Source organism: Pezoporus wallicus, unplaced genomic scaffold, assembly GCF_028554395.1.
Source record: "Pezoporus wallicus isolate ANWC-B61680 ecotype Strahan unplaced genomic scaffold, APGP_CSIRO_Pwel_v1 contig_13399, whole genome shotgun sequence".
NCBI classification, from domain to species: Eukaryota; Metazoa; Chordata; class Aves; order Psittaciformes; family Psittacidae; genus Pezoporus; species Pezoporus wallicus.
The window spans coordinates 480380-502890 of NW_026639844.1; the positions used below are offsets into that span (position 1 = coordinate 480380).

Here is a 22511-nt window from a genome sequence, read left to right on the forward strand (position 1 = left end):
GCTGGGAGCAGCACCGACACCGGCACCGGCACTGACAGAGGCCCCGCGCCCCGGTGCTCGGGCGGCCCTGGTCGCCGCCGATGACCCTGAACACGCAGCGCGGGAGCCACAGCCCGCTCCGCCGCAGGGCCAGCACCCCTGTGCCGCGGCCGGGGGTCTCCTGCCACCCGCAGCTGGAGCACCGCTCCTCCGAGCCGGGCGCCAGGGCCGCGGCCCCCCGCGGCAGTTGGTCCTCTGAGTCCTCGGGTTCCTCCGGCGCCTGGGAGCCGCTGTACCGCGTGGTGCTGCTGGGGGACCCCGGCGTGGGCAAGAGCAGCCTGGCCAGCCTCTTCGCCGGCGTCCAGGAGCGGGATCTGCTGGAGCAGCACGGAGGTGGGTGCCTGCAGGAGGTAACGGGCTGGTGGCGCGGGTGCAGCCCCACAACGGGAAAACCCCATCAGCGTGGAGCCGGTGGTGGCCATTGGCACCGATTGGGCTCTCCCGGTGTCTTGCAGAGGCCGCCTATGAGCGCACGCTGTGTGTAGACGGTGAGGAGACCACGCTGCTCGTGATGGACACGTGGGAGCCGGAGCAGCGGGTATGGCCGGGGATGGGCACCGCTGCGCCCCTGGGACGTGCCCAGGGGATGCCGTACAGGCCGAGCCACTGCTTTGGAGCCTCTCTGGGGCCTCCCTGCCGTGTCCTTGGCTCTCGCTGCTTGCTGCCCTTGCAGCAGAGCTGGGGAACACGCTGGGCAGGACAGGGGCTGGGGTTGCATCTGGGCAAGACAGGGGCTGGGGTCGCATCTCTGAGCTGCTCTTTGCCCACCTTTCCCATCATGTGCACTGTGGGGTGGGCACAAGGAGCCCCTCGCATGTGGGTTGGGCCGGGAGGGAGAAGGGATTGCAGGGAAGGAACGTGGTGCCAGCCCGTTTGAAACGAATGGAAATGGTTTGGGACTGAGGCTGAAGGAGCCAACTGAGCAAATCCACGTGAGCCGGTGCTGCCAGCCAGGGCACGTGCTTTAACCGGCAGAGCGGTGGCCCCGGGAGCCTGGCACGGGGCATCCCTCCCGCCCAGCGCACGGAGGCACCTCCCGGGCAGAAATGCCACCACCACTGTCGTTGCCTCCCTCAAAACACCCCTTTGCCCCCCTCCGTGCTGCATTCCTGCGGGTGTCACCGGTCCCTGCGAGTGGGGCTGGAGCCAAGCTCAGCCCACGGCCCTGGTTTGTTGTTGGGAGAGGAGGAAACGCTCAAACACCCCCCAAAATCAGAAGGTTTTAATCTGTGCTTTATTAATGGGGTCACAGGTCCGCTCGCCATGGTGTAGGGGCTGGTGGGGTGCGCTGCCAGGTCCCATGGGTACTGGGGCGCTGCCAGCAGCCCCCGCAGAGCTGTGACATGTCACTCCCCATGCGGTGGCAGGGCAAGGGGAGCCAGTGCCGCAGCCAGTGCCTGCAGGTCGGGAACGCCTATGTCATCGTCTACTCCATCACGGACCGGGGCAGCTTCGAGAGCGCCTCGGAGCTGCGCATCCAACTGCGCCGCGCTCGGCAGCCCGAGGACATCCCCATCATCCTGGTGGGCAACAAAAGCGACCTGGTGCGGAGCCGCGAAGTCTCCATTGAAGGTGAGCAGGGCTGGGGGGTCCCTCTGCATCCCCCTGTGGCTGTCCCCTCGTCCCAGCCGTGCGGCAGCGCTCAGGGTGCCAGCGGGGCCACGTCCCCTCCTTGCCCTTCCCTTGCAGAGGGCCGTGCCTGCGCTGCCGTGTTCGACTGCAAGTTCATCGAGACATCGGCGGCTCTGCAGCACAACGTGGCCGAGCTCTTCGAGGGGGTGGTGCGGCAGCTCCGCCTGCGCCGAGGGGGCAAGGAGCCCCACACGCGCCCTGCGCAGCGGCACAGGCGCAAGGAGAGCCTCACCAAGAGAGCCCGGCGCTTCCTCGACAGGCTGGTGGCCAGGAACAGCAGCAAAGTGGCCCTCAAGTTCCGCTCCAAGTCCTGCCACGACCTGTCTGTGCTCTGAGAGCCGTCGGTGCCTGTCCAGCGCTCCACACACCCAGGCTGGGACTGCCCTCTCCACCAGCAGCGTGGCCGACGGCTCCGTGGAGAGCCCAGATAGGACCAGAGCGATGCTGGGGATGTGGAGCTGGTTTAACCGGTGCTGAGGGATGCTCTGGATCCAGCCACGTCCCCTCCAGGAACAGAGAAGTGGGGCCGGATCCCCTGGGCTGCGCTCATGGAGCAGAGGGTGGGATCCTGGGTTACAGCTGCTCCTGGGCAGCGGAGGTGAGGGGTGGCCGTGCCCTGGGAGCGTGGCAGGTCCTGCTCGCGGTGCCCATCCTTCACAGGACAGCAGGGAGGACACAGGACACGGTGAGGGCACCATGGTGGTGGCAACATCGAGGACATCCTGGAGCCTGGCTGTGGAGAGGGACCAGGGGAGCCCCGGCAGCATCGCCCGGGGCTCTGTCCCACATCCTCCTGGCACTGGTGGTTCTCAGAGCGAGGTTTTTCTGCTGTGTCTGTACTGGTGCAACGGGGAAAAACCTCGATCTGCAGAATAAACCACTCCGGGGGGGGGGGGGGGCTGGTCCCTGCTGCGGGGAGCTGCATCCTGGAGCCGTGTGGATGGATTCAAGCCCAGCTCCTTGCCAGTGGCTTGGGACCCGCCAGGCACCCGGTAGCTCCAGCAGCGGCGGGCAGGGGCCGGGAGGGCTGCAGGGGCCGCGGCGCTGCCGCTCTGGGCCGGGACGTGCCGGGCTGCAGCGAGCAGCGGTGACCCCAGGGGCCCCGGGGGCTGCTCCTGGGACGCCGCGGGGTAACCGGTGACCTCCGCAGCCCCGGCCCGGAGCCAGAGGGGAGCAGGGAGCGGGGGTCGGGTCAGGAGTTTCCGTTCGCTCTGCGGCTCGAGCGTGGGGAGCCGCTGGTTGGGGCTGGTCAGAGCGGGGACAGCGGTGCAGGGGGCCCCCGAGCCATCGGTGATGGTGGCTTTGTTCCAGGGCATCCCTGCCCCGCGCACCGCCCCGGGTCCCGGTGCCGCCGGTCACACGGCGTTGCCGCGCCGGGGCTGAGGGCTCCCGATGCCGCTGTGGCTCCCGCAGCTGCAGCCGGCGATTCCCTGCGGCAGGAGGCGCGGGGGGGCAGCGGGATGGAAACTTGGCAGCGGGAGGAGAGGGGAGTGGAAAGAATGAGCTCAAACCCAGAAAAATGCGGCCGCGCCGGAGGGTGGGAGGAGAGGCCAAGGGGGGCCGTGGAGAGGCGCTGGGAAAGGATGGGAGGAAGGAAGGAGGAGGCGCTGCGGGGGCCAGGGCTGCCCGTGACCCCCGATGTGGCCCATATCTGGGGCAGGCAGTGCCGGGCTTGGGGGCTGCAGCCCCTCCAGCGGGAGCTCAGGGGCTACCCCAGTGCCACCACCCCAATGCCACCACCTCTGTGTGACCCATCCGTTGACCTCAGTGTGATCTCCCCCAGACCCATCTGCTCCCCAGTGCCATTCCCAGTGGTGCCATTGGTCCCAGTGCCACCGGTCCTGCTGCTCAGCACCTTCCTGGGACACGATACCCCATAGGCTCTGGACACACAACTGTCTGATGTCCTCAGTCCATCCCATCCCAGGGCAAAACCCATTCCCTGCTGGCAGAGCCCTTAGCACCGGTGCTGAGCCAGCTGCCAGCCCCGCACTGGTGGGTGCCATGGTTGGACCCCAGCACACATGGAGATGGGCGATGGTCCCACTATGGCCCCATCCTCCTCCAGCCCCCTCACCCCATTCTCCCCCCCCCCCCCCGGCCTGGAGCGCCCATCCCGTTATGCAGCGCTCCCATGGGGAGCAGCGGTGACAGCAGCAGGAGGAGATCCCGTCCCGGAGCCCTGCCCGGAGCCCATGGCGGGCAGTGGGGCGGGAGCACGGGGTGAGCCCGGCGGCGCTGCCTGCCCCTGCCCGGCCACCTCCTCTGTGGGGAACGGGCAGCGCCGCGGGCAGGGATCCAGGGGGGGCTCTGCCCTCGCATGGGGCTGGGGGCTGTGAATCATCTGCTCCAGAGACACAAGAGTTGGGAGGAAAAAGGGGAAATGAATTGAACCAATAAATGAAGCCTTGTTCTGTACCGTGTGCTGCTCTGCGCCCCTCGCGCTCAGCGAGGGCAATGGGGCTGCACGGCACAGGGGAGCAGGAGGAGGAGGAAGAAAGGGGGGGGGGGGTGGCGGGCCCAGGATGCAGCCGGGCTGAGGGTGGCGTGGGGGGGAGGGAATTTTTGTGAGGAAAACACCCATTCCAGCCAATTTTCCATCAGATCCTGGCCCCAGCCCAGCAGCAGCAGAGGGGATCCCTGCTGCTTGGGAAGCATCCTTATGGAGGGGCTCTTGACGGAGGGAGGCCATGGGGATGCTGGTGGTGCCCGCAGGACACAAGGCAGAAGCTCTTCCCTGTGAGGGTGCTGAGGCGCTGGCACAGGGTGCCCAGAGAAGCTGTGGCTGCCCCATCCCTGGCAGTGCCCAAGGCCAGGTTGGACACAGGGGCTTGGAGCAAGCTGCTCCAGTGGGAGGTGTCCCTGGATGGGACTGGATGCGCTTTAAGCTCCCTTCATCCCAAACCGCACCGGGATGCTGCGATCCATGGGTGGTACCCGGGGTACCCCCGGGGCCGGGGCGGTCTCCTAGCAACGCGGAGCGGGTTGCTGGGGGCGTGGTCTCGGCGGTGACGCAAGTTCCGGCCGCTGAGAGGACGTGTCCCTCCGGAAGCGCGGCGCCATGGAGGAGGCCGCGGCGCACAACGGCAGCGCCGGGCCCGGGCCCGCCCGCCCGCCCGCCACCCCCGAGGGCATGGCGCTGGCCTACGGCAGCCTGGTGCTCATGGCGCTGCTGCCCATCTTCTTCGGGGCGCTGCGCTCCGTCAGCTGCGCCAAGAGCAAGGTACCGCGGGGCCGCCCCGCCACCTCCCCGGACGCCCTCCGCTGCCCGTAGGCCTCGTCCCGCCGCCGCTCCCGGTCCCCGTCTTTCCCCCCCCCCCCCCCCCACAACCGGCAAAGACCCGCGCCCCGCTGGGTTTCTTGTGGAGGGGGGGGGGTGCCCCGGGGCTTCTCCAGCCCCGTCCTCGCTGCCCCGGTGAATCCAAGCGCTGCCAAGCTCCCAACCTGCCCCTGGAGATGCTGCGGTGGGGATTGGGTTGGGGGGGGCGCTGTGGGTCTGCTCCCCCGCCCCGCAGCACCGGGGCTGCTCCCGGCGGTGCTGCCGCCGCTCCTGCCCGCAGCCCCCGTCCCTGCCTCCCTCTGCGCTGCTCTCGCCTGGCTCCCGTAGCAGCTGGGACCTGAAGTGCACCGGAGATGCTCAGGAGAGGGGCTGCTTTGCCCGGTCTGGTTTAGTGCTGGTCCTTAAAGGCTCCTGGGCACAGGGAGCATCCCTGGAGCGAGGTGAGGGGTAAGAGGGTGGCTGGAGAGGAGCATTGCTCAGAGGTGATGCGTAGGTGGGAGCCCAGCAGCCCTCTGGGCAGGGGGAAGGAGCGACACCAGCACAGGGGTTGTATTTTCCCTTCTTCAAGAGGACGTAAGCAGTAAATGGTGGCAGCCCCTGGAAGGCTGCGGGTGGGCTTTGCTTTTCCACCTCAGGCTCTGCCTGTGTCACAGCCCCACCTCTGAGAGGGATCCCAAAGCCACCCCAGTCCCCGCTCATTGCGTGCATTCATCTCCTGCTTGGGTATGAAGGCAGAGCAGGGGCTGAGCCTCTCCTGTCCTCCCCTTCCCTCCCCAGAACTCCTCGGAGATGCCAGAGACCATTACCAGCCGTGATGCTGCTCGCTTCCCCATCGTTGCCAGTTGCACCCTTCTGGGGCTCTACCTCTTCTTTAAAGTAAGTGAGAACATCAGCAGTGCCTGGCATGTCCCAGGGCTGGGGCAGGAGCGCCCGGAGTGGGGCTGACTCCAGTTTTGGCCCTCAGTGTTGGGACAGAGAGCATGTGAGGCTGCCCAGCTTGAGCCGCTCAGGGTCCCCGTGCGGGAGGCCATCGGGTCTCACCCGAATCATCCCAGCTCGGGGGAGCTGGAGCCTGCTTGTGCACACATTGGCTCTGGAGAGCAGCCGAGGGGTGAGGGCACCCCTGAGCTCCGCCTGTCCCTGGGGCCTGACTGAAACCGGAGGGTGCTGGCGACCACCGAGTGTCAAACTGAGGGTGCTGAGGCGCTGGCACAGGGTGCCCAGAGAAGCTGTGGCTGCCCCATCCCTGGCAGTGCTCAAGGCCAGGTTGGACACAGGGGCTTGGAGCAAGCTGCTCCAGTGGAAGGGGTCTCTGCCCGTGGCAGGGGTTGGAGCTGGAGGAGCTTTAAGGTCCCTTCAACCCAACCCATTCCATGGCTCTATGAAATGCTTTTTCCATGTTATGCTTCCTGTTGGCGCTCCAGCTTCCAGCCCTGCTGTCCTGGGCTGCCTGCGGGGTGCTGGGATGCTCCTGCCTGGCCATTAGGAGAGGTTTAGGGTGCAAGGTTGGGAATGCTGCAGTTACCACACAGCAGCCGACTGCTGCTTGCTCCTGGATGGGATGAAACAGCAGGAAGAGGAGTGCTGGATGTGCAGCAGGGCCCTGCTGAATGATGAGCAGCTCTGCCCGTTTAATACCTGCAGCCATGAGCCCCCCTGTTCCACCCCCTCTGCCAGGAGAGCAGGGAGGAGCTGGGGTCCCCTGTGCTGGGCTGTCGGGGTGGGATTCAGTGTGCGTTGGGGGCAGGACTTCTGTTGACCCCGGGGGTACTGCTGCTCCCCTCTGCTGGGGCAGCCCCCCAGGAGCAGTGCTGTGCCTCGCTCCCTGCCCCAGCTCTGCAGGGGACACATGCAGGAAGGCTCTGTCCTCCTTTCTGCCACACAGGAGTTATTTTTTGACCCAAGCAGCACGCCAGCTCGCAGGCCCAGTGCTTGTTCTGTGAGCACACAGCTATTTCCAACTCATCTCCCATCAGCGGTGCAGGAATTTGGGTTATTCCAGCTATTCTTCTCCTCTCCCTGGAGCACTGGCACAGCAGCTGCCGGTAGGAAACAGTGCAGTGCTATAGGTGGGGAGGACACTGCGGTTATGACCCCCTCTCTGGATTTGCCTTGCAGATATTCTCTCAAGAGTACATCAACCTTCTGCTTTCCATGTATTTCTTCGTGCTGGGGATCCTCGCCCTGTCCCACACCATCAGGTACAGCAGAGGGGAGGCTGTGAATGAGATGGGTGTTTGAGGCCGCCCCATTGCCCTGCAGCTCTTGGGGTGTTGTCCCTTGGTGGTGTGACCCCTTCCTCGTGGGGGAACCAAAGTCTCAGGGGTCCCAGTAACCCAGTACCCTGCACAGCATCACCTGGGGAGCTGCTGGAGGTGTAGGTGGCCACATCATGGGGCAAGGCCAGCTCATCCTGAGTTGCTGCTGTGGCTTGGCACAGTCCTCGCTGCCCTGTGCAGGGTGAGCTCCCTGGTACCAGTGCTACTGGGATGGCTGAAGCAGCAGCTGGAGGTCGCAGTGACATCCCCTGCCTCTAACCCTGATGCTTGGCAGGAGGTGTTGAAAGCTCCAGCTGTAACAGTAACTGAAACAGTCAAACTGGCTTCCTGTTTCCTGAGCTCTAGGGTGTTGGGGACCCACTGCTTTCCCTTGGCTGGTGCTGGGCAATGGCTTTACCCCTGCTCCTGGTTCCACACAAGAGCCATGTGGTGGTGGCCCAGCCAGTTCTGAGTGTCCGGGGGTCCTTGTGGTGGGTCTTCCCTTCTGTATCTCTTACCCTTTTGAGGGACTGTCGCATAAGGACAGATCAGACCTCTGGGGAGGTCAAGGTCCCATGTTTGCAGCTTGATGCCTGAAGCTGGGGCTGCTGCTGGTCCCTGACGTGGCAAATCCCAGCGTTCCCTGTCTTGGGAAGGGTGTGGGCTGACATCCGTGCTGGGCAGCACCTCCTGCAGGGTGTCCTGTCCAACTGCCCTTCTCTACCCCTCTCATTTCAGCCCCATGATGAACAGATTCTTCCCTGCAAATTTCCCCAACAAACAGTACCAGCTCCTCTTCACCGAGGGCTCCGGGGAGAGCAAGGAGGGTACGTTGGCTCGCCGGCCTCGCTGCGGGCCTGCATGTTTTCTGCCTTTACTCTTATGGTGTTTTGACCTCCAGCCCCTTCAGACAACCTTCTTAAAGGCTTCCCTCTTGCTCCCCACTGTGCTTCTGTAGCCAGAGTGAGCTTGTGTGCCCCTGCAGAGCTGGGGTTGCCCTGTGCGTCTCCTTGCACCGGTGCTCTCCCTCTGTGCTGCCTCTCGCTGGCAGCAGGACCCCATAAGCAGATCCCAGAGCACTGCAGGGATGGAGCTATGGCTGCTGTAAACGCACTGCCTTTATTTAAGCTCCTTAGCACAATTGTGACTGCCTTACCTGAGGATCAGATCTGATCTGATGATTCAGATCTTTGCACTTTGAAAAGCATCCTACCCAGTAGCTCTACTGGCAAGGGAACTCTTCTAGTGCTGCCACCAGGAGTTAACTGGTGCAGGAGGATGGAGATTTGCCTCTCCCTGCCTCAGGCAGTGCCTGAGTCCAATTTCCCTGTTGACAGAAGGGTCACAGATGCTGTCCATGTGGCAGAGTCTGCCTGAAGGAGAAGGTCTGGGCTTGCTCGTGGGCACAGCCGTGGCCATGGTTTGTGTCAGTGCAGCTCTGAGGGGAGCTGCCCAACATCCACCTTCTCTGTTCTGTTGCAGAAATAGTGAATTACGAGTTTGACACCAAGGATCTGGTGTGCTTGGCCCTGAGCAGTGTTGTGGGGGTCTGGTACCTGCTGAGAAAGGTAAGTGAGCTGCAGGCAGGGACCAGGCTGGATCAGACCCGGGCCCTTTCCATGCAAGTCAGCGCGTGCAGCGGGACCCAAGTCTCCTTTTCCTGTCGTTCCCAGCACTGGATTGCCAACAACCTCTTTGGGCTGGCCTTCTCCCTCAACGGGGTGGAGCTGCTGCACTTGAACAACGTCAGCACAGGCTGCATCTTGCTCGGGGGCCTCTTCATCTACGACGTCTTCTGGGTAAACAGGAGCAGTCCCTGGGGTGGGCGCTGGTGCAGCCGGTGGGGGGGGGCATGTGCCCGGTGTTGTGCCCCTCTGGAGGCTGCACACTGCCTGGCCACACGTTTGTAGTCAGGATTTCCACTTTCTGAGCCCAAAGAGGTGTGATGATGGAGTCAAACAGGGGTGGAATGTGGCTCGGTGAATGCATTTCCTTTTCATCTCTGCCTTAAAGAGCGCAGGGCTGGCAGGGATCCTCCCAGGGCTGCTGTGGAGTACCTGGCTGTGTGGCATACCCAGTTCTGGTGACCTGTGTTTTCCCCACTGAGGTCTTCCCAATGCCTGACAGAGCTGTGGGGTGGGCTGGAGGACAAGGCTGCTCTGGGGTTCACTGATCCTGCTTGTATGGCTGTGCGCTGTCACCTGCCAGCTTCATCAGCATCCCTCTGCTCTCATGCACAGAGGATCAGACACTGGAATGTCTCCAGTCTGTTCCCCTCAGCCAGTGCCCTGCCCTGACACCTTCATTTGGGGGAATTCCTTCTCTCTCTGCAATGGACCTGAGTGCACATTGCTCCTTGTAATGTCCGTATTCCCCAGTCTTTCCTGCTGCCTCCATCTCCTGAATTACTGCATTTCCAAATGTATACCTTGAGGTCCGTCCAGCAGCCCTGCAGCTGCCTGCATAATGCTTCCCTATTTGAGCCTGGCTGCTGCGTGTTGCTGTGTACTTGGCTGGAGCTGCCCCTGTGTCACAGGCTCCTTAACAGAGCGAGCTCTGTGGTTCGTTGGCCTCTGCCACTTCCTGCGCTGCTCTCAGCTGGGGAGGGTTCAGCTCTTCTGGCTCAGTGCACCCGGTGCCTCGTGCCCTGCTCGGGGTGCCAGAGTCTTCCTGGTGCTTCAGAGACAGCCACACTGTGCCCCTCACTGCTCACTGTTGCCAGAGCCTCACAGAAGAGGCTGGCCTGAGGTGGAGCCCCTCTTATTGTGCCCCTGTGCAGGGACTGGTTGCTTGGTCTAAGCACGGGTGTAATCACAGTGAGATCCAAGGGGGGTTTCAGGGAGGAAGGAAAACTCCTCAGTGCATCGAGGATGTTGCTGCTCCCTTCATAGTCTTGGGGTGGATTCACATGTGATGATTTTCCCTGGTCCCAGAGTGCAGTCCTGTCACCTCTTGGCAATGCCCAGAGCTTGCGGCATTAATCTGGGGTCCAATACTTGGCTTTAAGGTTTCTGTTCAATCACTGTCTCTAGGATCTTGCTCACCCAGTGCTCACCAGCACCTGGTTTGTGCCCTGCTTTTGGTACGGCCGAGGCTGGAGGCTTGGGGATGAAAAGGAACAGGAATAAGGGTGGTTGACCTGGGTGCTGGCATCCACCCCCAAACGATGCCAGTGTTTAAAGCTGATAGTGCAGAGCAAATAAATGACCTCAGAGAAAATGCAGCTGAGCTGGCAACTGCTCTGCTCCCTGATGGGGCTCACGGGCAGCCGCCTGCTGCTGGCTGGGATCTGCAGGGAGCTCCTCGCCCATGCTCACCTCCGCAAGCACAGTCCTGAGCCCTCTGCCCCGGGCTGCGGGCTCACTTCAGGGCTCCCCTGCCTGCACTTTGCTTGGGTTTGCCCCTCTTTGGCTATTCTCTGCCACTGAGGCTGCTCCAGGCCCTGGGGTGAGGCTGTAGCTGAGCATGTGCCTGTTCCTGTGCCACTGCGGTCACCGCGGCCTCCTCTGCTTGTCCCTAGGTCTTTGGTACCAACGTGATGGTGACGGTTGCCAAATCATTCGAGGCCCCGATAAAACGTGAGTAGATGCTCCCTATGTGCTGGAGGGCGGGGGGGATGTGCTCCTGGAGGAGGCTCAGAGGTGGGATGTGTTCGGAAGGTTTCCTGCTTGTGTTCCCCTTAGGCTGCTGTGTGGTGCCAGGGTCTCTGGAGAGGGCTGGTTCCGTTGCCCTGGGCTGGGTGCATTGGGTGCATCCCCAGTTTTAGCAGCTTATAGAAAAAATGATGCAAAAAGCCCTACAGACCCCTCTGATCCAGCAGGAGGGTGAATTTGTGCTCTTGTGGAGCAGTAGTTTGGGTCCTTGGAGCTGGGGTTGGAGCCTGCTCCCGGGCTGGCTGAAACCCCCTTGGGTTTTCATCCTGGTGCCTGGAGTTGTCCCAGGAAAGGGGACCAAGGGGAGCTGCAGGTGAGGAGGGGGCTGAGGGCAGGGGCAGGGCCCTGCTCTGCTCCCTTTGTGCCAGGTTCAGCAGTGCTGGGGTCAGCTCAGCACAGACGCTCCCCCCTCACTGTGCCTCTCTCTGCTCCCCGCAGTGGTTTTCCCTCAGGACCTGCTGGAGAAGGGGCTGGAAGCCGACAACTTTGCCATGCTGGGCCTGGGGGACATTGTCATTCCAGGTGAGGACAGGAGAGGGGGAGCAGGACCGGGATCCCCGCTCTGAACGGGCTGCGTGCGTGCCTCGCTTTGCCTTTGGCCATGCAGAGCCCTGCGGATCCCCTGCGGGGTTTGGGGGCTCCGTGGGCTGGGGGCTCCGTGGAATGAGGGGGTGTCCCCCCCCCACCCCGGTCCCGGGGCTGTGCTGCTGCCTTGTGCCGCCAGAGGGCACTGTGAGGCCGGGCACAGCGCCGCAGGCTGCCCTCCGCCCGCAGCCCCTCACCGCCGCCTTCTCCCCGCAGGGATCTTCATCGCCCTGCTGCTGCGCTTTGACATCAGGTGAGCGGCTGGCGGGGAAGGCTCTGGGCAGGGGCGGGTTTGCTGCGTATTTGAGCTGCTTGCGGAGAGCAAAAGGGGAAGGGGAAGGCGGGAGCAGGGTTGGGTGCTCCCCTCCGGCGCTTGGTGATGGCAGCGTGGCCGTTATGGTGCAGAAGGGTGCGAGGGAAGCTCTTGGAGGAGTAGATAGGAGCTGTGGGGGTGATTGAGTTCCCAGACGGTGCTGTGGGCAGTGCAGCCCCCCCAGAGCCTCACCAGCTCCCTGGCACCGAGGACGGGGCAGCGCTGCGGTGCTGCGGCAGTGATGGCGTGGGACAGCGCTGGGGGTGCTGGCACCCGGGAGGTGCTCGTGGATGCAGATGGGTGCCTAGCAGTGCAGGCTGCCGTTGGAGGAGGCAGCTCTTCCCTGCACGGGGAAGCTGCCCCCACAGCGGGACACAGCTCTTGGCTGTTGCCCCACACCGAAAGTCTCCGTCTCGGTGCCACCGTGGTGCTGCGGCCCCACTGCTGTGGCACAGCCCCTCTGCTCTGTGCCAGCTTTCCCAGGTGCTTCCACCCACATCCTGCCTGCACCTGCTGGGAATCCCAGTTCCCATGGCCTGCCCTGCAGTGAACCAGCACGAGCTGAGAGCGGGGTGCCAGGGACAGGCCACACATCCCCCAGCAAGCTGGGACCCTCTCCCTGGGTCCCAGCACTGATTCCTCCCATAGCAGCCATTCAGCAGCAGGATTTCGTGCCTCCTTCCCTTCCTCAGCCCCTCAACTGGGTGTCACCTCATCGATGCCCGTGGGACTGGGCGCATGAGCAGAGCACAGCTCCCATACCCCAGCACAGTGGGAGATGCTCGGAAGCACTGGGCCAGCTCCGTTTTGCCTGCTGGCATCCCAGACCCAGGCTCACTGAGCTCTGCTCTCTCCTGCAGCTTGAAGAAGAACACACACACGTATTTCTACACCAGCTTTGTGGCCTACATCTTCGGGCTGGGCCTGACCATATTCATCATGCACATCTTCAAGCACGCCCAGGTGAGCTCTGCCGTGAGATGCACGTCCCACGTGGGACACTCCATGAGGTTCCTGCATCATGCCAGGGAAAAGCCGCTGCATTCCTTCTCCCACTTTGCTTGTCCAGTGTCTGCCTGTACCTTCCCTGCCCAAAGCTTGTGTGTCTGACTGGAGCAGAGCCCTCTTAGGACAAGGACTTTGGCTGGGCTGCCCTGTGGTTTAGTGGCTCTGTGGAACCAAGCTGCCCATGAAGTCCCATCCTCTGCCCTTCAGAGGGGCCCTGGGAGCCCATACTTTATGGGTGCTCTCTCTGGTCTCTGCAGGTGTCCTCAGTGTGTTCAGAGGACCTCCTGGTGAGGATTTTGTGCTGCTGCAGCGGTAGCTTGGCTCTGGAAGCCGCTTCCTGGGGCATTAACCCTCTGGGCAGTGCTGTGCCAGACACCATGAGTGCAGAGGGGCTGGGGCCAGCTCGCTTTAAAGCCCTCCCAAGGTGGTTTGGTTTAACAGATGCTTTCCTTCCCAACAGCCCGCTCTGCTCTACCTGGTCCCCGCCTGCATCGGGTTCCCGCTGCTTGTGGCTTTGGCAAAGGGAGAAGTAACCGAACTGTTCAGGTGAGCGGGGCGTGCAGATGTGCCCGGGCACAGCTGGAGGGACGGGTTCCTCCGGGCACGCTCTGGGTGGAGGCAGCGGGTCCATGCTTGTACCGGGGCGGTACCGGCAGGCAGGCAGCATCTGCTGGTGCTTTCCGCCCCGGTGACAAAGCCTTCCCGTGTGCCGGCAGGCAGGGGAGGGTGGGACACGCACCTGGAGCTCGGAGACTTGGTCATTGTGTCCCAGGGCCTCTGGGTGGGGAGAATGGAGCCGGAGCTGCTGCAAGAGCAGCCAGGGCTGGTTCGAGCACATCCCAGGCTCCCTCCTGGGGTTGGAGCATCCGGGGTTGCAGCAGTCTCCCTGCCCCGGGCTGCAGGGAAAGGGACCTGGGCTGTGCCGTTGTGCTTCTCGCAGCCTGCCATGCCCCAGCCTCGCTGTCTGCTGTCTCCTGCCTGCACTGTCCCCTCTGAGCTGCACGGTGTGGCCTGGCCTGCCCGGGAGCTGTTTCTCTGCTCTGAGCTGCTTGTGCTCAAGCTGTGCAGTTTGAGGGTATCCGAAGCAGAGGAGGGAAGGGAGCATCTGTCCCCAGGCAGGGCCGTGCACCCTCCAGCCTCCCCGCTCCGCAGTGCCCCTGCTCAGAGGGGAAGCAGGAGCCGAGTGGGGCGCAGCAGGAGCTGCCTGTCCTCCCCTGCTCCTTCCCCTCCCCTGGGAGACGCAGAGGAGCGTGTTCCCAGCGCTGTCAGCGGGCTCCCAGCCCTGCCGCACCTGCCTGCCCTTTGATGTTGGCTTCTGAGATCGCTGCTGCAGGCGCTGAGTGTCCTGGGATCGTCCTTCCTGTGCACCTGGGATCCTGCTGCTGCTCTCCCGGGGCCGTGACTCAGAGCTGACAGCAGCAGCAGCGCCTCCCGTGCCAGGAAATGGGAGGGATGAGCTGCGAGCCCGGCCTGGCACCGGGGAGCCCGGACACCCAGCACCGGGGCTCAGGGCCCCATCAAGCACTGGCACCAAGCACTGGCTGTTTGCTGAGTGCTGTCAGGGCAGGAGGCTGGGGGGCTGCAGTCCTGATGGGCCTGGCTCCAGCTCCCCTTGGAGTCCTTCCAGTGGCCTGCAGAGGAAGTGGGAAGGGATAGGTCTCTGCCTGGAGGGCTCCCACTGCAGGAATCCCACCAGGTGGATCTCCCCTGCGTGGCTCTGGTGTGCTCTGATCCCTCCCGTGCTGATGCCAGCATGGAGCTGGCAGTTCCTTGTGTCCCCAGCACCCAGCGAGCTGCCTGCATGTGGTGTCTTGCAGCAGCCATCAGCTGCTCTGGGAGAGGGCAGTGAGAGTCTGATGTGGGAGCAAATACAGGCAGCGCTGCGGGCAGGATCTGTGCTGCAGGGTGCTGATGGAGCAGAGGTGGGTGACGTTGGGATCAGTGCTGTGGCTCCCAGCCTCGCTGAGCCTCCCTAGGCAGGCAGTAACCTTCACTCTGCCCCCATCAGCTGTCAGCAGTGAGGAATCTGTCCTTGAGCAGGCTCTGCTGCATCGCTCTGCTGCCTGTGCGGCCCCTGGGCTGTTCTGCTGCTGCCTTTCCCATGCCCAGGCTTGCTCTCCTATGGGCTCTGGCTGCCTGGCTCTGTCTGTGCCAGCAGGAGCTGCCTTCTCCTGGGTCTCAGCCCCTGCTGTGCCTTACCCTGGGCTCTGCAGGCAAGGGCAGCGCAGGCAGGAGCCCCCCCCAGCCTGCACTCACTGGTGCTGGTGGCTGGCGGGGCCCTGGGCTGCCCGCACAGGGTGCTGGGTTTGCAGCGGTCTCACTCCAAAACTCTTCTGCTTGTTCTCTCTCTCCCCTCCCTCCTTTCTGTCCTCGTCCTCTCCCTTTGCCCTCCCGCTTCCTCTCTCTCCCGCAGCTATGAATCCTCTGCTGAAATCTTGCCGCACACACCACGACTTACCCACTTCCCCACCGTGTCTGGCTCGCCGGCCAGCCTTGCTGATTCCATGCAGCAGAAACTGTCCTGTCCCCGCCGACGCCGGCAGCAAAGCCCCAGTGCCATGTAGCCCTGGCAGGCAGTGCCCTTTGTCTGTCGCTCTGGCCAGGTAGGGGCTGGTTCCTGCAGTGAAAGGGGGAGATTTGACATCTCTGCCCCTGTTGTGCTTCCTGCTGGCAGGCAGCGCTCCCGGGTTTCCTTTGCCAAGGCCCCGGGGGAAGGGGGGGTGTGGGGTGTGTGTGCTGCAGCCAGAGGAGTGAGACTGGTGGGGTGTCAACACTGTTGGTCTTGCTGTGGCTTCCCCCCGTTAACCAGCCCCTCTGGCACCGGCGTGGAGGGATGTGTGATGCTATCCAGGTTATCTAACGATGCGCTCTGTGGTGGGCACAGAGCTGGCTCGGCTTGGGGATGTCCTCCCCATCCCTGGAGGTGTCTGTGGAGACCATGCTGGGGCTCTGTCCCATCAGGCTTCCTGCACTGGGGGGCAATGGCTGGAGCCTGGCACGGCCCAGCCCCTGCATCAGGGCAGAGATCTCTGTCCCCAGGGCAGTTCCAGCCCCGCTCACTGCTCCCTCTTGTCCCTCTCGCCCCCAGCTACGAGGAGAGCTCGACCCCTACGGAGGGGCCGGGGGCCAGTAAGGACGAGATGACAGCAGCCTCCAAGAAGGAGCATTGATGCTGCCCAGGGGCCGTGCCCCCCCCCCCCCCCCGCTGGGCCGGGGCCCCCCCCAGCCCCTCCACCAGTGACAGACGACGAAACAATTGTGCAAAGAAGCCTCGTGTTGTGTGTGTGGGAGCAGCCGCTGGGGGGGGATCGATGTACGCTGCCAACCCCCCCCCCCAGGGCCGCCCATGCCCCCGATCCCCCCCCCCCTCCCCAAACGCAAAGGGGGTGCGGGGGGGGGCACAAACCACAGCCTGGTTTTTAAATTTTGTATTGTGCGTTTGCTTTCTCTCCTATTAAACCGTGTCCAAGGAAGGACGGAGGCACCGGCGCTGCGGCTCGCGCAGGATGCTCCAGCCTGCACCGTGGCCAGCACCGGGATGCGCGGCCCGGCTCACCCGCAGCCTTGTTCTCTCCGTGGGGCCCGTGGCTGTTCTCTGCTTGTTTCCAAGTGCCCGTCCCCTTCCTGCTCCTCCAGTGCTTGGACTTGCCCCAGCCTGGTTTCCCCCTGTGCAATACCCGCATTTAGGGCTGCAGATGCTGAGGTGGGGACAGTGCAGGCGGTGGCAGCTCCAACAACCGCTTCAGCTCCCACCGTGGCTGGTTGCCCGTGTCCTCCATCCCTAGGGTCTCTTCCCTGCTCGCCCTCGGGGCTGGCACACGGAGGGGAGCATCCCGCATCCCTCCGGCCATGCCCACTGCCAGAACAAACAGGCAGCGTTTGCTGCCTTGGCAGCCCCTCCACAAAAGCCGTATTGAACCATTCTTGCCCGCGTCGGCTGCGAGCACTAAAAGTGGCGCCTCGCGTTCTGCCATCTAATGACCCTTTGCCGGCTGCTGCAGATGTTTTCTATGACTTACAGCTCCTTTTCCAGCAGCCCCGGCCGCAAAAAACAAGAGGGGCCACTTTAATTCCAATTAAATACCTCCAGCTAAGCAAACAGAGTGCAGCGGGGCCTGGGCACGGCGCAGCAGCCAGGCCCGGCCCACGGAGTCACTGAGTCTAGACTCCAGATGTGGTTCCACCGGCCTCCAGTGCTCCGTGGATACTGGGGCCCTGCTCAGTGCCACGGTGTGCGAGCCCCGGTGTGGGTCTGGAACTGGGTCCTGCCCAGCACTGGGTACCGGCTGTCACTGTGGCCTCAAATCCGTCCCCATGTAGCCACCAGAGTCCCCTGTGTGGGCAGGAGCAGGCTGAGGGTTGCCTATGGAATCATGGATGGTTTGTGGTGGAAGGGAGCTTAAAGCTCCTCCAGCTCCAACCCCTGCCACGGGCAGGGACCCCTTCCACTGGAGCAGCTTGCTCCAAGCCCCTGTGTCCAACCTGGCCTTGAGCACTGCCAGGGATGGGGCAGCCACAGCTTCTCTGGGCACCCTGTGCCAGCGCCTCAACACCCTCACAGGGAAGAGCTTCTGCCTTAGATCTAGCCTGAACTTCCCCTGTTTTGGTTTAAACCCATCACCCCTTGTCCTGTTGCTACAGTCCCTAATGAAGAGTCCCTCCCCAGCATCCTTGCAGCCCCTTTCAGACATTGGAAGCTGCTCTGAGGTCTCCACGCAGCTTCTCTTCTCCAGGCTCAACAGCCCCTCATCATCCTCATGGCCTCCAACAGCTCCATGTCCTTCCATTAGGACACGGTACCCGCAGCACCAGCACCGCGCTCCCTGCTCCGCTGCCGGCGCGGCAGAGAGCCAGGAGCGTTCCCGGGGCTACCGGGAGGGGAGCGCGGGGTCACCCTCATCCTGCCCGGCCCCAGAGCCGGGAACGGCAGAGAGGAAGGAAGCGCCCTGGGCCCTGCGAGGAGCCGCTGGCGTCGGCCCGGCCCCGGCTCCGCTTGCCCGCTGCACCTGGGCTCGTGGCACCGCCGCAGCATCCCAGCGGCTCCACTGTGTCTGGGATGCTGCTGGGCCGCCTTCCTCTCGCCATGGGGTCCCTCCGGTGCGGGAGGGCTGCGGAAGCGCGAAGGTGCCGGCTCCGGTGGGAAATCTCCATCGGGGGAGTGGAGCCAGCGCGTCCTGCTGCCGGCAGCGTGGGGTTTGGGCTGATCCCACCATGGCCCCTGGGGCAGGGATGCAGGGCAGCCCCTGGGCATCCTGCTCACATGCCAAGCTCCTGCCAGCGATTGCATTGGGGTGGGATAGGGTTGCCTCTGGGCATCCTTCTCTCATGGCCAGTTCCTGCATTGGGATCATGAGATGGGATGAGCGTACCGGGAGCACCCTGGGTGCAAATGCCCGGGAGTGGGATGGCAGTTTCATAGCTGGGAATGCTGGCGCCTGGGGCAGGGGAGGACATGGGGGATGCTTGTCCCCAGAGCCCGGTAGAACCCCCCCATGCTACAGCTGGAGTGCATGTGGGGTGGGAGCGGGTGCTGCAGGCCCCTGTGTCTCCCCGCGCAGGGCTGGGGATGCCCGGCCGGGGTGGGGGTCCCGGCTGAAAGCCGGGGTCCTGCCCATGGCGCCCGGCCGGCGGCTGCGAGCGGGGAGAGGAAACAGCCGGGAGCAGGCGCAGGCTCGGCCGGCCGGCGAGGAGGGGCAGGAAGCTGGAATAAATCCCAGGAAGGGCCGCCTGGCTCCAGCTGGTCTGGGCTGCAGCGGATGGAGCTGGGAACGGGAAGGGAGAAGGCGGGAGGGGAACGCTCAGGGGCTTTCTCAGGCCTCAGCCCTGCTCCAGCTGTGCCGGCGGCCCCGGCTCACATCTGCCGCCCTGCTCAGCACCATCCTGCGGGATCGGGGGGCTGGAGGCTCCGCAGAGCCCCAGGGCAGGGGGTGTGTGTATCTCCAGTGGGAGGAGAGGACCTGGATGGAGCCGGCAAAGGAGCAGCCCCACTTTGGGGGTCCCATCCACTGGGGATGCCCCGTCCTTAACCATGGCGTCCCCGTGCGCCGGGGCGCGGTGCTGCCGCCTGTCCCCTGTCCCCATCCCCACCGCGGCACAGGCATCCCCGGCGGCCCCTCGGCGGCCTGGCGTGGCCGTGCCCTGTGTGGTCCCTGCGGGGTGGGGGGCAGCCGGGGGGCTTTGATGTGCTCCTGCTGCCGGGCAACCCCAGCTCTGCGCGAAGCAGCCGCTCCCCCCCCGCCCCGGCTGCACAGAGCTCAGCCAGCACCATATGGCCGGGGCCGCTGTTACCGCGCAGCCAGCCCCGTTCCCAGAATTGACATGGAAATGAAGCGATCCGTCCTGCTGGACACCGCCGGCTGCGCTGGCCGGGCCCCGCCGCCAGATGTGGCCAGGGCAGCATCCTGTGGGCACAGCAGCACCCCCGAGCCCGGCATGCCATCCCCAGCACCGCCTCATGCAGAGGGATGGAGTGAGGGTGTCCCACAGCGGGTACCCCGGGGGGGTCTCCCGTGTGCCGCGGCAGCGGGGCCGGGCCCGGTGCGCTGGCCGCCGGGGTGGCCGGGGCTGGGGCCGCATTGTTGGCGGTGCGGCTCTGAAAGGCATTCCTGTGCACAATGTCCTCGGCCTCCCCGCTGCCAGATGGGGGCTAATTAGCAGCTTTGAGAGCCGCGGTGGGAACCGGGCAGCAGCAGCCCCTCCGCCGAGCCCTCAATGGAGGGGGTGACCCCGGCGCCGTGCCCACCCTGGGAACCAGCAGCGCTGCGGGAGGAGGGACAGCGGCACCGAGGGGCGCAGCACCCCGAGGGTTGCAGCCCACCGTGCTCCCCACGCCAGAGGAGGAAGAGGAGGGGAGGCCTTCGGCTCCCTGCAGCCGCTCTGAGCATGGCCAGCACGGGAGGGTGGCCCCCAGCCCACACCCCAAAGGGTAGGGTGCCGGGTCCCCTTGCACCCACACTGGGGTTGGTCTGCGTGATGCATTCTCCAGCCAAGAAGGGCACAAGGTGCCCGTGGCCATGCCACTACAAAGGTGCCATCACCTCCGTGCCGCTGCGGTGGTGCAGCCCACCCCGACAGCCCTGTCCAGCCACAGGGTCAGGGTATTGGAGCTGCACTGTTGGGTGCCCTGGCCCTGCAGCAGCTTTGCTCATGGCAGAGCCCAACAATGCAGCAGTGCAGTCTTGGGGGTACGCATGGGGCGGTGGGTGCTGCTTGAACACCCACATGGTGCATGTGAGCTACATGAGAGTGCATGGTTGTAGCTGTGTATCTGAGTGTGTGCACGTGTGTGTGCCTGCATCCGTGTGCGCGCGTGTACTTAGGGACGTGTTTGTGCACGTGTGTGAGCGTGCCCGTACCTCGGGGGGTGTGTGAAGGTGTGATGGACGTGAATCCATGTGTGCACACGTGTGTCCCTGTGCACACCCGCACACCCCCCCCGTGGCTCCAGAGGCCGCAGCTCTGTCTGCTCCTCCTGCCCTGGTTTGCCCTGTTCAGGGGGTACCGGGGTCCCTCTCAGGGTCCCCCCCGGAGCTCTCGGTGCCGGTGGATGCTGCAGGTGGGGGATAACGAGCAATTCCCACCGGGATCGGAAGCCCTTGAGGGCAGGGACCGGCTTCGAACGGTCCCAGCGGAACCCCCTCCCGGGAGCCCCCCCTTCGGCTCCCACGGCCCCGGTACTCCCCCCGCCGACCTGCACCCCGCACCCCCCCCCCCCATTCCCGGTGCTATCGGGGCACCCCTGTGGGACCGAACGGGGGCCCGGGGGTCTCGGGGCTGCCCGGTGCCCCCGCGGGGGTCCCGCTGTGCCCCCCCTCGCCCGTCCCGCCCCCGTCGCCATGGGCACCGCCCGCGAGGCGCCGCGCTGACAGCGCGCGGGGTTTTATGAATGGGTGACGTCACGGCCCTGGCGTCTAACGGTCTGGGCCGGCGGGGGGGCGGCGGGGGCCGGGAATTCGGTGGGGGGAGAGGGCAAGGGGGGAGCGGGGCTGTGGGAGCCGGACCCGGGGTCCCGAGGGGCGATTGCCCACGGCGATGGCGGGGGAGCTGCGGAACGGGCGGCACCCACCGGAGCCCCGCACCCCGGTACCCCCCCAGCACCCCCGTGTGCCCCCGCCGCCGCTGCCCCTTTAAGGCGCTGCCCTTCGGGACAGCATGAATGGGATGGGCGGGGCGGTCCCTTCCCAAGCGGCGCTGCCATTGGCTCCGCCGCTCCCCCGTGGCCCCGCCCCTCCATCAGCCGCGCGCTATAATTGGCGCTGCGGGGCGCGGGCTCCGCTGTCCGCCCGCAGGGTCCCGCCGCCGCCGGTCCGTCCCCGCCGCCCCACGCTATGAAGGTCGCTGCCGTTGTCCCGTCGCCGCTGCCCGCGGGCGCCGGTGGCGCGCTGAAGGCGGTGCGGCCCGGGGAGGCCGCCCGCTGCGGGCCGGGGCCGGGGGCGTCCCCGGGGGCGGCGGAGCAGGCGGCCGCCGCGCTGCTCTACGACATGAAGGGCTGCTACTCGCGGCTGCGGGCGCTCGTCCCGACCCTGCCGCGGCACCGGCGGGTCTCCAAGGTGGAGCTGCTGCAGCACGTTATCGACTACATCTGGGACCTGCAGCTGGCGCTGCAGCGAGGGCCCCCCCGCCCCGCCGCCGCCGCCGGGGACCCCCCCGAGGTGAGTGCGGACCCCCCGGTACCGGCCCCGCTCTCCCGCCCTGCCGGTTCCCCGGACCCCTTGCGCTTCATCAGCGCCGGGGGTGCCCCTTCCATCCCCGGGACGTCCCGGACCGGCTCTGACCGCTTCGCCCTCCTCTCCCGCAGGCTCCGTGCGTGCCCGCTGCCGACCGGATCCTCTGCCGCTGAGACCGTTCCGGACCCGCCGCGGACATCCCGGGACCGTGGCCGCCTGCATCCCGGGTCCCCCCGGGGGGGGGATCCCCCCCGCAGCCCGGGCCGGGGGTGCTGCCCGATGTATCCTTCTCAGATTGCTGAGAGCATTCCCCGTATTGTATATTACAATGATGCTGGAGAATATTGTTCTACAATAGCTGGAGTTTTGTTATTAAACAAGCCCTGATGACCAGGCACGTCTCTGCTTCCTCCCCCTCAAGCCCCGGGCTTTGGGGACAGCCCGCCCCGGGAGTCTGAACCTGGGGCATCCTATCGGGACCAGTGTGGGCTGGGTGGGTGCTGGAGTCCCCTATGGGCTGGTCCCAGTCGCCCCAGTGCTGCTGTTATGGGACCTGCCTCAGCACTGTACCCCCCTGCGTGCTCTGTGTCCTGCTTCCCCCTCGCTCCCAGGCTCAGACATGGAGTGCTGGGGCTGGTGTACCCCGGATTCTGCAGTAGGAAGCTGCAGCAGCACTGGGATGTGTTTCTGCTGTGTGGGCACCTTGATGGGACGATGCCACTGAAGGGATGGTGCTGGGAGCTGGGTGAAGGGCTCTGCCCACTTGGAGACTGTGGGTGGCGGTGTCTCTGCATGGGGGTGAGTGTGCAGCACAGGTCTGTCAATGCACCGAGTTCCAGCTGGGACCCTGCAGTGTTCCTGGAGCTGTGCTGGGGTGCAAGGCTGTGGGCGCTGCTCCCATTGCACTGCCCCAAGGGAAAGTGGGTGCAGGCCCCAGGGTGCTGTCCCTGCGGCTCCGGTTTGGTGCTGGACAAGCTCTCTGGGACAAGGAAGTTGCATCAGGGGTTGCACAACCCCGCGGGCTGGGGGTGCCCCGGGCAGCAGCGCTGCCCTGAGCTCCCCTGTGACTCACAACCA

The 22511-nt window shown here is 64.9% G+C and overlaps 3 protein-coding genes across 4 annotated transcripts; all 3 read left to right on the plus strand.

The window, feature by feature from the left end:
- The first annotated feature begins 6 nt into the window (after positions 1–6).
- Positions 7–2150, plus strand: REM1 (RRAD and GEM like GTPase 1). The gene is made up of 4 exons (XM_057416580.1): positions 7–372; positions 495–577; positions 1407–1611; positions 1729–2150. The coding sequence occupies exons 1-4, from the start codon at positions 81–83 to the stop codon at positions 2004–2006; spliced, it is 858 nt and encodes a 285-aa protein (XP_057272563.1). The 5' UTR covers positions 7–80; the 3' UTR covers positions 2007–2150.
- A 2544-nt stretch (positions 2151–4694) lies between these two features.
- On the plus strand, positions 4695–16115 carry HM13 (histocompatibility minor 13). Of its 2 annotated transcripts, XM_057416572.1 has the most exons (13): positions 4695–4894; positions 5729–5827; positions 7070–7152; positions 7948–8036; positions 8692–8777; positions 8883–9008; positions 10730–10787; positions 11301–11384; positions 11664–11700; positions 12621–12723; positions 13229–13314; positions 15182–15371; positions 15857–16115. In XM_057416572.1, the coding sequence occupies exons 1-12, from the start codon at positions 4733–4735 to the stop codon at positions 15330–15332; spliced, it is 1164 nt and encodes a 387-aa protein (XP_057272555.1). In that variant the 5' UTR covers positions 4695–4732; the 3' UTR covers positions 15333–15371; positions 15857–16115. The 2 variants fall into 2 exon arrangements, with proteins under 2 accessions (XP_057272555.1, XP_057272557.1); XM_057416574.1 differs by lacking the exon at positions 15182–15371.
- Positions 16116–20926: 4811 nt separating this feature from the next.
- ID1 (inhibitor of DNA binding 1) lies at positions 20927–21827 on the plus strand. The gene is made up of 2 exons (XM_057416587.1): positions 20927–21419; positions 21566–21827. Exons 1-2 carry the CDS (start codon positions 21096–21098, stop codon positions 21605–21607), a joined length of 366 nt encoding a protein of 121 aa, XP_057272570.1. The 5' UTR covers positions 20927–21095; the 3' UTR covers positions 21608–21827.
- The last annotated feature ends 684 nt before the right edge of the window (positions 21828–22511 follow it).

Bases quoted from the DNA above. Each gene is read 5' to 3' on its own strand.
- REM1 (XM_057416580.1), top strand. From the start codon at position 81: ATGACCCTGAACACGCAGCGCGGGAGCCACAGCCCGCTCCGCCGCAGG. The intron at 578-1,406 runs GTATGGCCGGGG...ATGCGGTGGCAG, and splicing joins CGTGGGAGCCGGAGCAGCGG to GGCAAGGGGAGCCAGTGCCG. The intron at 1,612-1,728 runs GTGAGCAGGGCT...CTTCCCTTGCAG, and splicing joins CCGCGAAGTCTCCATTGAAG to AGGGCCGTGCCTGCGCTGCC.
- ID1 (XM_057416587.1), top strand. From the start codon at position 21,096: ATGAAGGTCGCTGCCGTTGTCCCGTCGCCGCTGCCCGCGGGCGCCGGT. The intron at 21,420-21,565 runs GTGAGTGCGGAC...CCTCTCCCGCAG, and splicing joins CCGCCGGGGACCCCCCCGAG to GCTCCGTGCGTGCCCGCTGC.
- HM13 (XM_057416572.1), top strand. From the start codon at position 4,733: ATGGAGGAGGCCGCGGCGCACAACGGCAGCGCCGGGCCCGGGCCCGCC. The intron at 8,778-8,882 runs GTAAGTGAGCTG...TGTCGTTCCCAG, and splicing joins TCTGGTACCTGCTGAGAAAG to CACTGGATTGCCAACAACCT. The intron at 12,724-13,228 runs GTGAGCTCTGCC...CCTTCCCAACAG, and splicing joins ACATCTTCAAGCACGCCCAG to CCCGCTCTGCTCTACCTGGT.